The 14631-nt window shown below is 51.4% G+C and overlaps 1 protein-coding gene across 2 annotated transcripts in view; it reads right to left on the bottom strand.

The window, feature by feature from the left end:
• Positions 1-10858: 10858 nt before the first annotated feature.
• The window catches only part of SHB (SH2 domain containing adaptor protein B), a 132072-nt gene continuing 128299 nt past the window's right edge, over positions 10859-14631 (bottom strand). For both annotated transcript variants that reach the window (XM_063082211.1, XM_063082212.1), the window contains one exon: positions 10859-11722. In XM_063082211.1, coding sequence (XP_062938281.1) covers positions 11539-11722 — 184 coding nt within the window. In that variant the 3' untranslated portion in view covers positions 10859-11538. The remainder of the gene's footprint in view (positions 11723-14631) is intronic.

Raw genomic sequence — 14631 nt, 5'->3', positions numbered from 1 at the left:
TAGAACCTACAGATCCAACAGTAGTAGCAGGTAAAGTATGGTATCATAAACCAGGTAAGATACCTATTCCTGCAACCATCCTTTCCCAGGATGGCAAACTGGCATGTATCTTACCAGAGGGGCGAGATCTTCCCCTACTGGTACCAATAACCCTTCTGTCTTTTCGCCCATAGTGTCTGGCTGCGGGCACCAGAGTCAACTGGATACAGATATACGTTCATGTGACCGATGTGTTGGCTTATTGAATATGCACTGAACTTCATACCAATGATGACTACTACCTGGACATGTGCGGCTAATAATTGAAAGAACAAAACTACAGGACAAGCCGTAAGGCATATTGGACAGACGATAGGTTGTATGAATGTAAGGGTCATTTATCCTCACTAAGGAAACATCGCGGAAGATTCTGAATGGGTAGATTGTATGGCGAGGGACCCTGAAGGGGTGGATTGTTGAGAAAAATAAGAAAATGGTCAGGGGCCCTCAGATGTTCAGAATCTTGCAGAGTGTGTGCTATAAATATCCTCAGGTGTTCCTTGTTACTACTTAATGTAATTGCGTATGGGCACCCAGGTGTCCAGGGTTGTGGACTTAAGTATAAAAGACTAACAGCTCTGCTCCACAGAGCTGCTCAGAACTCTGAGAAGCAACTAGGACAGTTGTTCCTAGATCTGAATAAAACCCATTCATTTTTCTATATCTACCCACTCCCAGAACCTTTTTTTTCCCCTATTACCTAGTTCACAGACCTGCGTGTAGAGGGTTTGTAACTCCATCTGTGCAACAGACTCAAGGGATCTGTAAGCCCTAGCTTTATACTTGGGCAGATGGATATTGGAGATCAAAACCCTCTTTTTTGATTCAGGATTCATCATAAAGTTAACCTCACTCATCTTAAAACTCTCTGATGGTTCCTTCTTGCCTCCCTGATAAATCCAAACTCCTTATCTTGGCACATAGGACTATCTGTCCACCTCATCCCCAACTACATTCTGTGTTTCAGCTATGTGCAATCTCTCAATCTTATCTGCTGCTGAGATGACTTTCTCCTCTGGCACAAATTCCACTCATTCATCCCCCAAGGCCCAGTTTGAACAACTCCTACTCTATGAAGCCATCGCTAGTACTCTGCCAAGGGGAAAGTCCCCTCAATCTCTTGTGTTCCTTAAGCCTATCTGACCCTTTCACCCTCGAATCTTCAGCAAACATGTTAGCCCTTCAAGATCCTATTGCCTCCTCTTCCTAGGAGCTCCTCCTGATCACCCGACAAAATTGACTGCTCTTGCCACTGTCTATTTGTGGCACAAAGTTTGGGGCATTTCTGACATCCTGTCCTGTGCTGTAGTCTCTCATGATGGTGTCTCTCTTTCCTACTGCCAGTTCACAGGGGCAGTGTGACTCTTTCCTAGCCCTCCAACTCAGTGCTTGGCAGAAAGGGTGCCCAGGAGATGTTTGTGGAAATGAAATGCTGGTAGACAGCAGTGCTGTTAAAAGGGAGGGTCTGGGTTCTTGGGAAAGGGACATAGGCATGTTGCTGATGGATCTTTGCTTAAGCACCCTCCACTTTTCCCAAAAAGTGCTTTCAAGAAAGTTATCCAGTGCCCTCCAGGCACTTTCTAGAAAGTGGTCCAGTTTCCATGGGCCCTAAGGTCCACAAAAACAGCTTTATGTATGTTGTCAGTGGAGTCTCAGCTACTGTGTGGTGGCTCTGCCCAGATGAGGTCACCTGAGGTCATCCCTTAACAAGGGGTCAGTGACCTTCCTTTCTCTTCAGCTTCATTTCCCAGGCCTCTGCAATCATCTACACCTATCTCTGCCACTCCCCTTCATACCCCCCAGGCCGGCCACGTGGAGCCTCCCTGGACTCGCTGCTTTCTCTCACATGCCCCCAAACTGAGTACATTTTGTCCTCTGTGCCTGCAAGGCCCTGCTTGCTTCATGACAACGTCCTGTTCATCCTTCATTGCTCAGTTCAAACAGAAGCTCTTTGTTGCTACTGTCCCTGACCTGACCTCAATTCCTCACTCTGCAGAGCCCCCCACCACCAATGCTGACAGCCCCTCCACCCCAGGTGTCCTTGAACTGTGCGGTCTGTCTGCCCTTGGCTGGTCTGTGAACTCCAGGACCTGCTCTTTTCCTTTGCTCATTTTCAAACCCGCTTTGATCTTGCCACTCACGTGCATCTCTCTCTATTACATGTAACCAAGGCCAAGGTTTTACCCCACAAGCCTGTGAGATTGTTCTGTTCCATTTATTTGTTCATTTATTTTTAATGCCGGTGGGGATCCACTAAATTAGTGATTTTCAACCCTGTTTCATATTAGAATCATCTGGGAAGCTTTAAAAACAAACAAAAAACCCTGAAGATTCAGATTTAATTGATCTGCAGTGGGACCTGGAACTTAGTTTTAAAAGCTTCCCAGGTGCGCTGAGGTTGAGAACAGCACTTGCTTCCTCAATGTACCTGAAGATAAGAATCACCTGAACTTGGTCACACAGCGTGTGGTCCGTAGGCCACAACGTGGGAGCTTGTTGGGAATGTAGAATCCTGCCTTACGTGAAAGCAAGTAAACCAGGGTTGATCTTTAACAAGATTACCAGGTGATTTGTACGCATGCTTCATTTGTACGTATGCTTCCTGGTGCCCACGCTCCACATTACAGATTGAAAAACATTGACCTAGATTCTAGGTCCTAGACGGTTAGAAAATAGAACCCTGGTCCCACAGCAGACTTCTACTAAATCAGAATTTTCAGGCCAGCTGGCCTGTATATATTTAACACCAGACCCAGGTGATTCTTCTTTGAGCAATTTTGGGAAACAGTGGCTCTAAATTGACATCCTGACCGATAATAGTGACCTACAATTTGAAATACAGGTTCCGGCAGGGCTCAGGAATGTGTGAGTGAGTGAGTCTGCAGCCCAAAGGGGAACCAGGAGCCTGGTCCTGTGGAAAAGTGATCAGCATTGCTTGAAAGAGGCACATACCAAGTACTGTGAGTGTTGATAGGAGATGGAAGTTGTACCAGCTGTAGCGAGCACAGGCTACCTGGTAGAGGTGATCCACGAGGGATGACTAGATTTAAACAAGGTGAGCTCCAGAAAAAGCTCGGGATGGGACGAAGTGTTTAAGGAAGGAGGCGCCAGGCTGCTCGTTCTCCTTGTCCTCATTCCTGTCCCCCAGGTTTGCCTTTCTCCCAGGCACACCTACAAGCAGAGCTCACGCCCCTTGGTAAATCTCAGGGCTCAGAAGGTTTGCTGACTTCTGCACAAGATCAGGGGACACCTCACTTGGTATCATCTGAGTGACACGTACTTGTGAAATTCAAACACACTTTTATCTAGCAAGGACCAAGTCAATAAAACAACAAACATTAGCACAATACTCTGGGTTTTCCAAGCAGCTGATGGTTATTTCCTCTGATTTGCATATAATTTGTGAGGTCAGAGAAGGCCCATGACCTGCCTGAGTCATTTACCAAGTGCGAAGTGAGGCTGGGACTCCACCACCTCCATTGTTTTGGGGAATGAGTTAGACACAGAAACATAGTTCAGTAGATGGTGCCCTGGCGCCTGTGCAAAGGCCCAGGTGAATGGTGAGCTGCAGGACAGTGGGCAGACTGGCCCTTTACCCTTGGAGTATCTCCCCAACTCCCTCATCATGATTCCCCTAGGGAGCTTGTGAAAAATACAGGTTCCCAGGGCCCACCAAGACCTCCTGAATCAAAATCTCCAAGTGAGAGGGCTTCAGAATTTGTATTAATTTTGTTTGATCATAAGATGAGACCCTTACGATCAGGCAAGTTGGAAAACTGGGAACTAGACGCAGCATACTGCAAGGTCCCAACACTTGGGTTTGAATCCTAGATCCACCACTGCCTGGTGATGTACCTGAGGTAAAGCCCTCACCCTCTTGGAGCCTCAGTATCCCCATCTACAGGATGAGGCTGCTTCCTGCTGCCCGCGCTCCAAGCCTGAGGGAGGCGCCCCAGGGTGGCAGAAGTTTCTTCTCCTTCAGGTGGCCTTTCAGGTGTGGAGGGGGAAATGGATCCATCTCCCAGGGACTCCAAATGTCACTTCTCTCTTGCGCCACATAGTCCCCTCTAGATCCCACTCTCCTCCAGGCTGTGGCCTTCCTCTGGGCCCCCACCACTAAGTCCAACTTCTGCTTTTCCTAGCACCACTCCACCTTTCTGAGCCTCGGTTTCTCATCTGCACGGTGGGGCTCTCCTTGTGGGAGACCAATGCATGTATGACATGAAGCACACACAGAATAAGGTCACCATGAATAGGAGCTTCTGTTATTGTTACATAATCTAACAAGCACTTATTGAGCACCTAGTATGTGCCAGTTCTCCTAGATCCCTGCTTGTGTGGAGTCTACATTCTAGTTACATTCTAACGGGTGGAGATAAACCATAAATAATGAACATAACACATTTAATATTTAATAAAGATGCTGAATAGATTTAATATTTAAATAATAAAGACAATAAATAGGTTTAATACTGAAATAATAACAAATGTGATAATTATTTAAAAAGAATACAACATATGCTTATTACTTGGATAATAACTATAGTGTGTTCAAATTAATTTAAATAACAAATGAAGATGAGGTGTTAGAGGATGCTGAGGTAGGGGTGGCGAGAACACTGTGAGTGCTCCCAAATTCCATCTGGAGAGGAGGAGGATCTCAAGCTCTTGTCCATACTTCTGTAGATGTGCAGGAGGGTTAGGGCACTTTTTATTTGTAAAATGGACTCCACTTTTACCTCCTACGGGAATCCCTCCTGGCACCACAGACCTCCTGTGGCTGTACTGGCCTCTGCCATTACAGCTTCTCATCCCAGCTGACATTATCTGAAGGTTGACATTGCTAAGGCGTGCTAAGGGTGTTCATCCAACACCGCGTGTAATCTTTGCAATAACCTCGTGAGGTCACTTCTCTTGTGCTGTCTTACAGTGGAGGACACGGAAGCTTTCTGCAGCTGGCCCAGGTCACACAGCGGAAAGGGACAGGGTTAGAATGTGAGCCTGGGCTGCCTGGTGAGCCCCTGGATGACAGCTGCTCCTTTTCTCACCTTTCTCCTGCACCCCAGGAGGGCAGGGCTGCTTCTGAGCTTCTTTGGGTCCCCCCAGCCCTGGCTTGCAGCCCAAGACCTCACCCCTCACAGGGCAGGCAAAGCCTCTGCTGAATGGAAGGTAAAGGGCTTGCGCAGGATCACACCGGGAGCTGGCAGCCAGGGTCACATGACCAACTGCTCCATTTTGCTTTGTTTCAGCACTGAGAGCCCTATATGCTGGAAAGCCCCTCAGAAAAGGAACAATTGGTCATCCTACAAGCAGAGCCCAGATAGCCTCCTGTCCCATCCCACAGCCCCTATTGCCTGAATTCAAGCTGTCTCTGATGAAAGGAAACTGCTTAGCTTATGCCTTACATTTTAGGCAAAATCCAAGCTGCTGAAAGTCCTTCAATGTAACCGAACAGCTTTTCTTTGGGGGCACTCCCAGACATGGCAGTGGAAGATAAACCAGTGTCTCTCTGGAGGATAAGAAGTCTTAAAGATGTACCCAGCCTTTGACCCAGTACTGTCACTTCTGTGAATTTCTTCTTACAAAAAACCCAGAACTATGGATAAAAATTTCCAAAGACATTACCTGCAGAGCTAGTTATACAAAAACTTGAATAAGTTAACTAAATTAAGGCAAAATATTATGCAACAATGAGAAAAAGATCATATTGTAGATTCAATAACATGAAGGGAAAAGGACATGATACTGTGTTAAGTGGAAAGTGGAGGGTATAAAACTATATAAACATAGCATGAGCCCAATTTTCTTTAAAATAATTGTATATGTATAGAAAATTGACCGAGGACATGATTCAGAATGTTAACAGCACTGTTTTTTGAGTTTAGGGTAATTTTTATTTTCTTTATATTTTCCTGAAATACATATTTGGTTCAGTAAGTACATGTTAATTTTATAATCAGAAAGTCAGTAACTTTAAAATAATATTGCATAACATTGTTCCGTACTGAGCTGTTCTAATTCAGCCTGACCTTCCCTCTCAGTTGGCATGAATTACTGGGGCTGCAGAGCAGGATGCAGAGGAAAGAGCCTGAGTTAGGAGCAGAGGGAGCCTCCCGGCTCTTGCAGTCCCTCCGCCCAGGATGCCCCTACTTCCCACATGTGAGGCCTGGGCTCAGATGCCACTCCCTCTGTCCCTTCTGCTACAGCACTCACCACCCACCACTTTGCACAGCTTGCTGTTTATGTTTACATGCCTGCCTCTTCCTTCTCTGGGCCCTGGTGACTTAGAGGCTGGCTGCAATGCTGACGGGAACCACACGAGGGCACCAGAGCCACACTGGTGACTTTCTGCCACCTGGTCAGACCATGGTTCCTTTGGAAACTGTCTCCCAAAGCTAGAGATGGCATCAGTCACTGCAGGCCTGGGATGCTCCGGGAGCCAGTGAGAAAAAAATTGGCTCATAAACTGTCGAGAAGACCCGCCCCCCCCCCCCAGCTCCACCCCAGTCTTTCCAGAGCTGCGCCGACCAAGGTGTCACTCTGAGCTGGCCACCCTCAAGCACCCTGAGGCATGTGGAGATGGACTTGCTGTATGGCCTTGAGCAAGCCTCTGTTCCTCTCTGAGCCCAGTCTGCAGCCTGCCCTGCTGGCTCTGTGCAGAGACGAAGGCCTTTGGCCGTCTCCCCTTCTGTGGATTCCGGCTGAGGAAGATGTTTCCTGTGCTCAGCTCCCCTTCCTGGTTACCAGCTCTTACCTGTTCATGCATAATGTTCATTAAATTGAACTGAAACAGAAATAAAAAGCTCCCCCAAATGTAAAACAGGGTCTACAGCTGACCTTTTCTCCTTCCCTTCAAGAAATTTCTGGAGGAGAGCACTGGCAATACCTGTGGCCCCTGGTCCGGGTTGAGCCCAGGGACGTTTTCTGTACCCAGGACCACGCGCCCTCCCCGAGCACAGGTGGGTGTGGGGTGTGGGGGTGGGGTGGTTCTCTGAGGGGCCTGGAGTCAGGTGTGGATTCTGAGTCATTGGATTGTGGGAGGAGAGGGGAACCAAAGCCTGAGTCCTGGCGGGGGGGGGGGGGGGGGGCCTGCTGGGGGACAGAAGGCCATGGTTCTTGGGAGGGAGGGAGGGAGGGATGAGAGGCAGGTGAGTTCTCTGGGAGTGGTGGTGTTGGAAAGCACTTCAGAGTGGGCTCCCTGACATGCTGGGGAAACCTATAGCCCCTCAGGTGATCTACGTGTGAGCGAGGGGCTTGGGTGGCAGACCCTCACACGCCCTCCCTGCCCCAGTAAACTGAGGCTGCCTCATGATGTCATCGGGGTGATGGTGTCAGTGTGAACAATGGGAGATTGTGTGCCAAGACATGTGCTCTGCCCTCCCCTCCTTAAGGACTTGCCTTCCCTAGAAAACAGGAGGCCAGCACCTCCCGAAGTCTTCAGGCAGACCAAGAGTGACTTTGCAGCTCGAGGTGACAAATGCCCCACTTCTGCCCTGCCCTGCTCATCTGCATCTACAGGATGAAGCCCTTGGAGACCCAGGATCCTCGCCATCTCCCACCAAGGCAGGCTGTGCCAGCCCAGGCCCTGTTCAATTCTCCCTGATGATCCTGCCACCTGTTACTTTGGCCCGGAACACCCTCTCTCCAGGCTCCCTTGGCTCAGCTCTACATCTAATGGCTTGTTTTTCCATTTCCCACACTGGAAACTTCTTGAGGGCAGGGGCTGGGTCCTATTCACCTCTGTATCCACCAGCCCTGAGGACCAGTAGGAACTCAATGATCTCCTGAACAAATCTGTTTCCACTTAACGAGCTCACTGGGGCTCTATGTTCTTTGTAATTAGGAAACAGGAAGTTTCCTTTTTTCCTGTCACAATCCACCTCTGGGAGATGATGGAGGAAGCTCAGCCTTTGCAAGCAGAAGCAATTCAACCAGATTCTGGGGCACACGATTGCATTCTGAAAAAATAAAACATGCCTGCTCAAGGAGGTACACTTAAACAATACGCTGGTGTATTAAAAGCTTCACATTAAATATACATCATTATACAGCAAATCACACATAACTGGAGCTTTACAGGACACTTTTTAGCAATAGGTGGCGGGTACAGGCAGTGACACACACGGCCCCAACAAGGGGGATGGAGGCTGAGGCCGCCGTGTCCTGAGGGCACCTGCCAGCAGGTTCCTATGGGGTTCTGGATTTGGTCTTTGCTGGTCACCGATTCCGGACGGCTGAAGAGATAGATGTGGCAGTTTGCTAGACCACTGCCTGATTCAGCCTGGACCCTTCCCGGGCATCCTTAGGCAGGCTCCAGATACCAGCCTGTGCCGCCGGCAGGGTGTGTGCGTGCACTGTCCCTAGGGCCTGCGAGAGCAAATGGCGAGCCCGGCTGCCCATCCTGCCAGGCTCCTGGTCAAGTGCCATCAACCACTTCCGAGAGGTTGTCTTGAGAGCCGCCAGAACTTGGTGTTCCACATCTCAAAAAGGACACCTGCGGTCCTGTGACTGCTGGAAGCAGAGCGCTGAGGGCCACGGCGGGGACAGGCCAACTTCCTGCAGGCGCGGCCTCGGCACGACGTCCCTGCAGGGCTGCTCTGTGAGCCTCTCCCCAGGAGCGGGGCCAGCCCAGGCGGCTCTTCCGACTTGAGGGCCTCAGCACTGGTGGGCAGGTGGGCCCTCTTCCCCACAAGGCGCCTTTCTTCCTGTGGCGCCATCTTGCTCTGCCACAAGGGCCCTTGACTCCTCAGTGCTCAAGGACGGAGCTGCTGAAGTGGTCCGGGCGTCATGGCCAACAATGGAGCCAGCAAAGGGACAGAAAGGAAAAACCACGCTGTGGCTCCGAGCAATGAGGCCCATCAGCGGCTGGAGGTTGTGTCCTAAGACGAAATGCCCAGGGTGAGGCATTGTGTGGCAGGGAGCTTTTTTCCCCTCAAAGAAATCCAGCTCAGTTTTTTCCCCCATTAATTGGCAGAAGATGAAAAAAAAAAAAAAAAAAAAAAAAGCCAAAACAAAAAGCCAGTAACCTGAATGTGAGTGTTTCTGAAAGGGAAAAGCTGTTCCAATTGTTAGATGTCCAAGAAAACATGAATACACGCTGACAGAGGAAACAGTCACAATCAGAGGAAGAAGAGGGAGAGGTTCATAAAATGAAGGAAAAAAACTCTTTTTAGCAGCTCCCATCCTGTAGGCTGGCTCCTCTGCCCGCCTCGGTCCCTAAGGGGAACGGGTGGGCCTCCCGGGCAACTGCAGGGAGATGGGGGCAGGGGTCGGAGGGAGGGTCCCGGGAATTCCTAGAAGAAGCAAAGGCAAGAGGGCAGAGCAGGCCGGCTTGTGCTCAGCCCGCAGGCACAGCCTCTCTTAGGAGCACAGGCCGGCCCTGGAAGGATGTCTGCACAGCGCAGGCCTCCCCACACCCCAGCCTCCCATGGCTTCCTTGGATCCTGACTCTGCTGGCACCTCTGTTTGGACAAGCGCCAACTCCTCCCTCATTTTCTCATCCCCACCCCCCCAGCCCAAAAGAAAGCAAACACGAATCACCCCAGCGATTCTCCTTCCCTTCAGAAAATGCAGAATGGGCACAGGGTCAGGATTGACTTATGTGGAGACTAGACCTGGGCCACAGCCAGCGTGAGAATCACGAGGGCGGGACAGACAAGGACCCGGGAGGCAGACCGCCAAGGAAGCGGCTTTGGACACGTACCACTGGAATCCACAGCAGCCACCTAAAGGGGCACAGCTTTTAGTCCTGCTCTGCCCCAACTTGAGAGGTGGCCTTGGCAAGGCCTTTCCTTCTCTGGGCCTCTGTCTCCACATCTGCACAGGGAACGAGCCATCTCTGAGCCAGCCCTAAAGACACAGGCAGTGCTGAATGTCTAGACCTGCTGGTGATGCTCAAACTTGGGCCCTCGTGCTCTTTCCATGTGTTCTGGGGACCACAGCCACCAGACTTCCAGTCCACTGAGACCACCGGGCAGGCAGGAGGATGAGAGCCGGTGAAGGCTCCGGAGCCCTCGCTGGAGCTGGGTCCCTGGCACCTCACTCAGCAGATGGCAGCCACACCTGTCCTGCTGCTGGGTACGTGGGAAAGCAAGAAACTGAGTAACTCACAGACTTCTTAGGGTCTGCCCTGAACGTACGGAAAGAACCCCTGCTCCTGTCAAGGACAGGGGCAAGACAGAGCTTGGGTGTGTGTAGGTGTTTTCATCTGTGTGGAAGCAGTATGGACAACTGAGGGGGCTCTCTGTGTCCTGAAAGGTCAGGATTCTGCCCTCCCGCAGGAGCAGGGTGGCAGCAAGACCACACAGCCAATGGAAGAGCTTCAGCCATGGAGCCTGTTCTGCTGCTTATAAGCTGTGTGACCTTGGCCAAATTACTGTCCCTCTCTGAACCTCCCTTTCCCCACATGTTAAATACCTCACAGAGTGGCACTGACTAGATAATGGGGATTGCTAGCGGCTGTGGACCTGAGGGGTTAACAGACTTACCATTGGCTGCCACTGGCAGCACGGTGAGCCTGGACACAGGGTTTGGCTGTACCTTCCTACAGGTCGACTCTCAGGGGGCAAACAAAGAAAATCCCTCTGACCAAGCAGTGCTCCTCCACTGCCTCAGCCCCATTCCCAGAGCAGAACCTGCTGAGGGCCTGAGCTGGGACCCCGCTCTTCTCCCCTGCCCAGGTCCTGTCACAGCAGCAAGCCCCAAGGAGAAACACCTTGCACTGGGAATGAAACCAGCAGGCAAGTACCCCCCGCCCCTCGCAAGAGACCCTCTGTGGTATATATAAAAAAAAGGGATAAGACTATATATTAAATGACTATTTTATTTACACACCCTATTCATAAATAATTGAATCCTTTTTGACAGCACAATGATTCCTTGACGATCTAATGATTACACTGAGTGACTAAAAGTAGATTAGTGGGTTTACTCATTGGTGTGTGACCATGTTCTCTCCTGTATGTGCTCACACACACACACACACACGCACACACACGCACACACACGCACACACACACAGTCTCACACCAGGGTGAGGGCGGGACCCTGGGGCCTCCTGGGCTCTTGAAGTGCCAGCATTTGGCTCCCAGCCCCAGTGGGGCCCGTGGGAAAACTCTGCCCCTACACAGGTGTGAATTCGTGACAGCTGGAGAACAAAGAGATGCAACCCAGGGAGCTCCTGCCCCACCCTCGGAGCTGCAGTGCCTTTGTTCATCCTGGAAGGCATCTCTTGGATTTGCAAATATTTTAACTCACAGAAACTCAAGGAGGGGTTTGGGGTGGGGGCTGGGGTGGTGCGTGGGCCTCCCTTGGTCTTTATCCAGGCCTTTCCAGCCCCCAGAAGGGGCAACAGCATTCTAGAGACATGCAGTGGTGTGCTAGTACCATACACACGACACAAACTGGACATGACTGGCAGCAGTGGCCGGGCTGGTCGGTGGGTGCCTCGGCTCCTCCGAGTCTTGGGCTCTGTCACAGAGCAGGGCAGGGCTGGTCCGCTCACAGGGTCCGCACAGCCACAGGGTAGAGGAGGGACAAGTGCTCGGCCCCTTTGATGGGTAGCTTTCTGGTGGTGTAGTAGTGGATGACTTCCGGGACACTGTCGAACGGGGGACTGTTCTGACCCAGAATGTATTTCTCTTTGGTTTTGGCCAGTTTCATGTGCATAAAACCCTGGTTGCTCCTGTGAACAAAACAGAGGTTATTAGGACCTGGCAACTGGCAAAGGCTGAGACTGCCCCACTGCTGGGGCCGCAGAGCAGGGAAGCCCTTTGTCAGAGAGCCACTCAAGCGCAGTCTGAGCAGAGTGTGGCCTATGCTCATACTTGCAGAACTGCTCCTCTGGCACTAAGGCCGAGGCCAGATTCCTGCTAGGGTGGCTGCTTGGGACAGAAGCGAGCACAGACACGAAGCAGCCCCGAGTTGCCCCTCTCCAAGGCAGCATCGAGGCCCAGGACCAGCTGAAATGCAGCTGCACCCAAGGGCACCCCCAATTCTAGCACCTGACCAGGAATCAGCAGCAACCACTGCTGCAGGAGTCTTCCAACCCCAAGAGCTTCTGGGGGCTTATCCAGGAAAAAAACCAAACCAAAACAAAACAAAACTCAGCCCTCTTCCTAATACTGATGCAGGTGCCTGTGTAAGCCTTGCTCCCACAAAGTGTGTTCATGTTCCTGATACCATGACAAGTGGGTAGGGTCATCATCCCGTTTACAAACGAGGAAACAGAGTAGCAGGGAAGGTAGGTGAGCTGTTTTCCCCTTTCAATAGTTGGGAACCATCACTGGGAAGGGGCCACCTAGCCAGGGACTGCATTTCCCAGCCTCCCTTGCACCCAGTTAGCCATGGGACTAGTTTCAGCCAATGGAATGTGGGCAGAATGTGCTCTTTCCTGGCATGCCCCAGACTGCTTCCTTCCTCTCAGCAAGCCCCAACTCTTTGAGGCTTGGCTGTGTTTCCTCTGCCTCAGGCTCCCATGGGCTCCTTCCTTCATCTGACTGTACTGGGGACACTCACACCTCCATCAGCACTTGCCTTTCTGAATTTAATTACTTAGCACCCTCCCAGTTCCCCAGGGAGTGCCATGAGCAGGACCCAGTCTCTGTGTCCACCTTCCCCAGGTTCAGGCCTGCCTCAGAGGAGTCCCTGAAATGTCTGGTGAGAAGGGCAGTGATGGGTCCCTGGAGATCAGAGCAGAACCTGTGTACTCCTGTAGCCTCTGCAGCCTGCACATGAGCATGCTAGGTGGCAAAGGCCACAGCCCTCCTGCCAGCACCTGCTTGGCCCCACCTCATGCCCAGGGCTCCAGCCACACTGGATCACTCACCTCCATCAACCTGCCTTTGCCAGGACACCCTTTCCCTGCCCACTCAGCGCCAAGCCTGGCCTGTTAGGATTCTGTTATGATTCTACCACCACATCTGTGGATGCTTTAGTTTCCAAAGCACATTTGTCACTTAGTTAGAAAGCCAGGGCTTCCGACTGACCTCCTGCCACCATCTCCAGAGCCTGTCCCTGAGCACTGCTAACTATGAACAGCTCTAGGAGCCTGGGTTTCAGGAGACCACAGCCCATTCCCAGCGAGGCTGAGGGGTCCATGTGGACGTGGGAGGTTTGGGGCCCTTCTGGGTTCAAACTCTTCTCACTTCTGTTGCTCCCATGGGACACTGGGGGGCTTAAACACACCTCCTCCACGCAGGATTGGCTCGCCAAGCTTACCAGCGCCTGCTCTAGTAATGCCTTAATTTGGGCTCCAGGATCATTTTCAAATGGGCAGAACAAATGCTTAATGAAGTGCGGGCACCGAGCACTACATCTGCTCATAATAATGTATTTAGAGATGTCACCCTCGGCTTAAAGGAAATCGTTTAGAGAGCAATTATGTTTCAAGAGAGAATAATTCCTGTAAAGAATTGAAATTTAAATCAAGATTTTTAAAGGCTGGTAATGTTCTAATTACAGAGCCTGTGGCAAGTTCTTCTCCTCAGTAAAGGGTCATTTCATCGGAGAGTTGCCTCGACGTGTCTGCGAAGTAGGATGTGCACTTGCTTAGGCCTCAGAAAGGAAACGGTGTGTACGTGTTAAATGAAAAAATGCAAAGCCCCATTTGAGTGAGCACTCATCTACCCACCGCACAGGAGACATCACAAATCTGAGCCAGCATGGAAAGGGAGGGGATTGCTTAAACGATGTGCTGAAAGCGTGTGGCTGAGAGAACAGCGGGAGGCAGTCTCGGAGGCCACGGCTCAGCTCTGCCTGGAGGGTGTGTGTGAGCAGAAAGCAGGGAGGAACCTTGGACTCCTCCAAGGTCCCAAGGTGGGACCTTGGGCACATGCACTGAGTGGGGTGACATTTCGGTGCCAGGCCATCAGGCTGTGATTCTCACAGATCTACAGCTTGGGGAGGGAATCGGAGGACATGTAAGAAACAGGGTCACAGCTCTGCGCTGTGGGCAGGCAGATTTCATTTTCAAGGAGGTTAAGGAAAGGAACCCATGCAGGTTAATGTGACACTTTCACGCTAGTTTGTTCTTATACCACTCAGCAAGGAACGTGGGCAGCAACGGCTCTGACAGAGCCAGAAGTGGAGGCAGAAGCTCCTCTGTTCCCAGGCCACGGGCTTGGAATGGCCACCAGGTATTAAAAGCTACGCACTGTCATCTCCACCCCGGCTGTTGACATATAGTGAGGCGAGCAGCTGCCAGGCTGAGATGAGCCCAGACGCCTCCCTTAAGTACCTCCTGACGTGCCCGGCCTGCGGTTTGTCCCTCAACCCCGACATCCAGCTCACCTATTTAAGCACCTGACGGTGTATCACCCTGAACCAGGCAGTGCCAAGGGGGCAGGCTGGTCACGAAGCTGAGACCAAGGCACAGCTGGGACCAGAGCTCAGGCCCCATAACCTCCTCGCCTGTGGCCTGAGCACTCCCGGGCAGATGGAGAAGGGCCCACACGCTGACCCTCCTGGGCTCAAGCACTGCCCCCTGTGGTTCTCTGGCCTCGGGCTATTCTTATACCTTGCTGGGCTCTGCCCCTGCCTGCCCGCTGGACCCATGGGGTGGCTATCTAGGCCTCTGAGGATGCTTTCAGCCCT

The sequence above is a fragment of the Cynocephalus volans genome, chromosome 17 (genome assembly GCF_027409185.1).
Source record: "Cynocephalus volans isolate mCynVol1 chromosome 17, mCynVol1.pri, whole genome shotgun sequence".
In the NCBI taxonomy this organism is placed as follows: Eukaryota; Metazoa; Chordata; class Mammalia; order Dermoptera; family Cynocephalidae; genus Cynocephalus; species Cynocephalus volans.
Note: the sequence above shows the minus strand (reverse complement) of the source record. Positions and strands in the feature narration are given on the sequence as shown.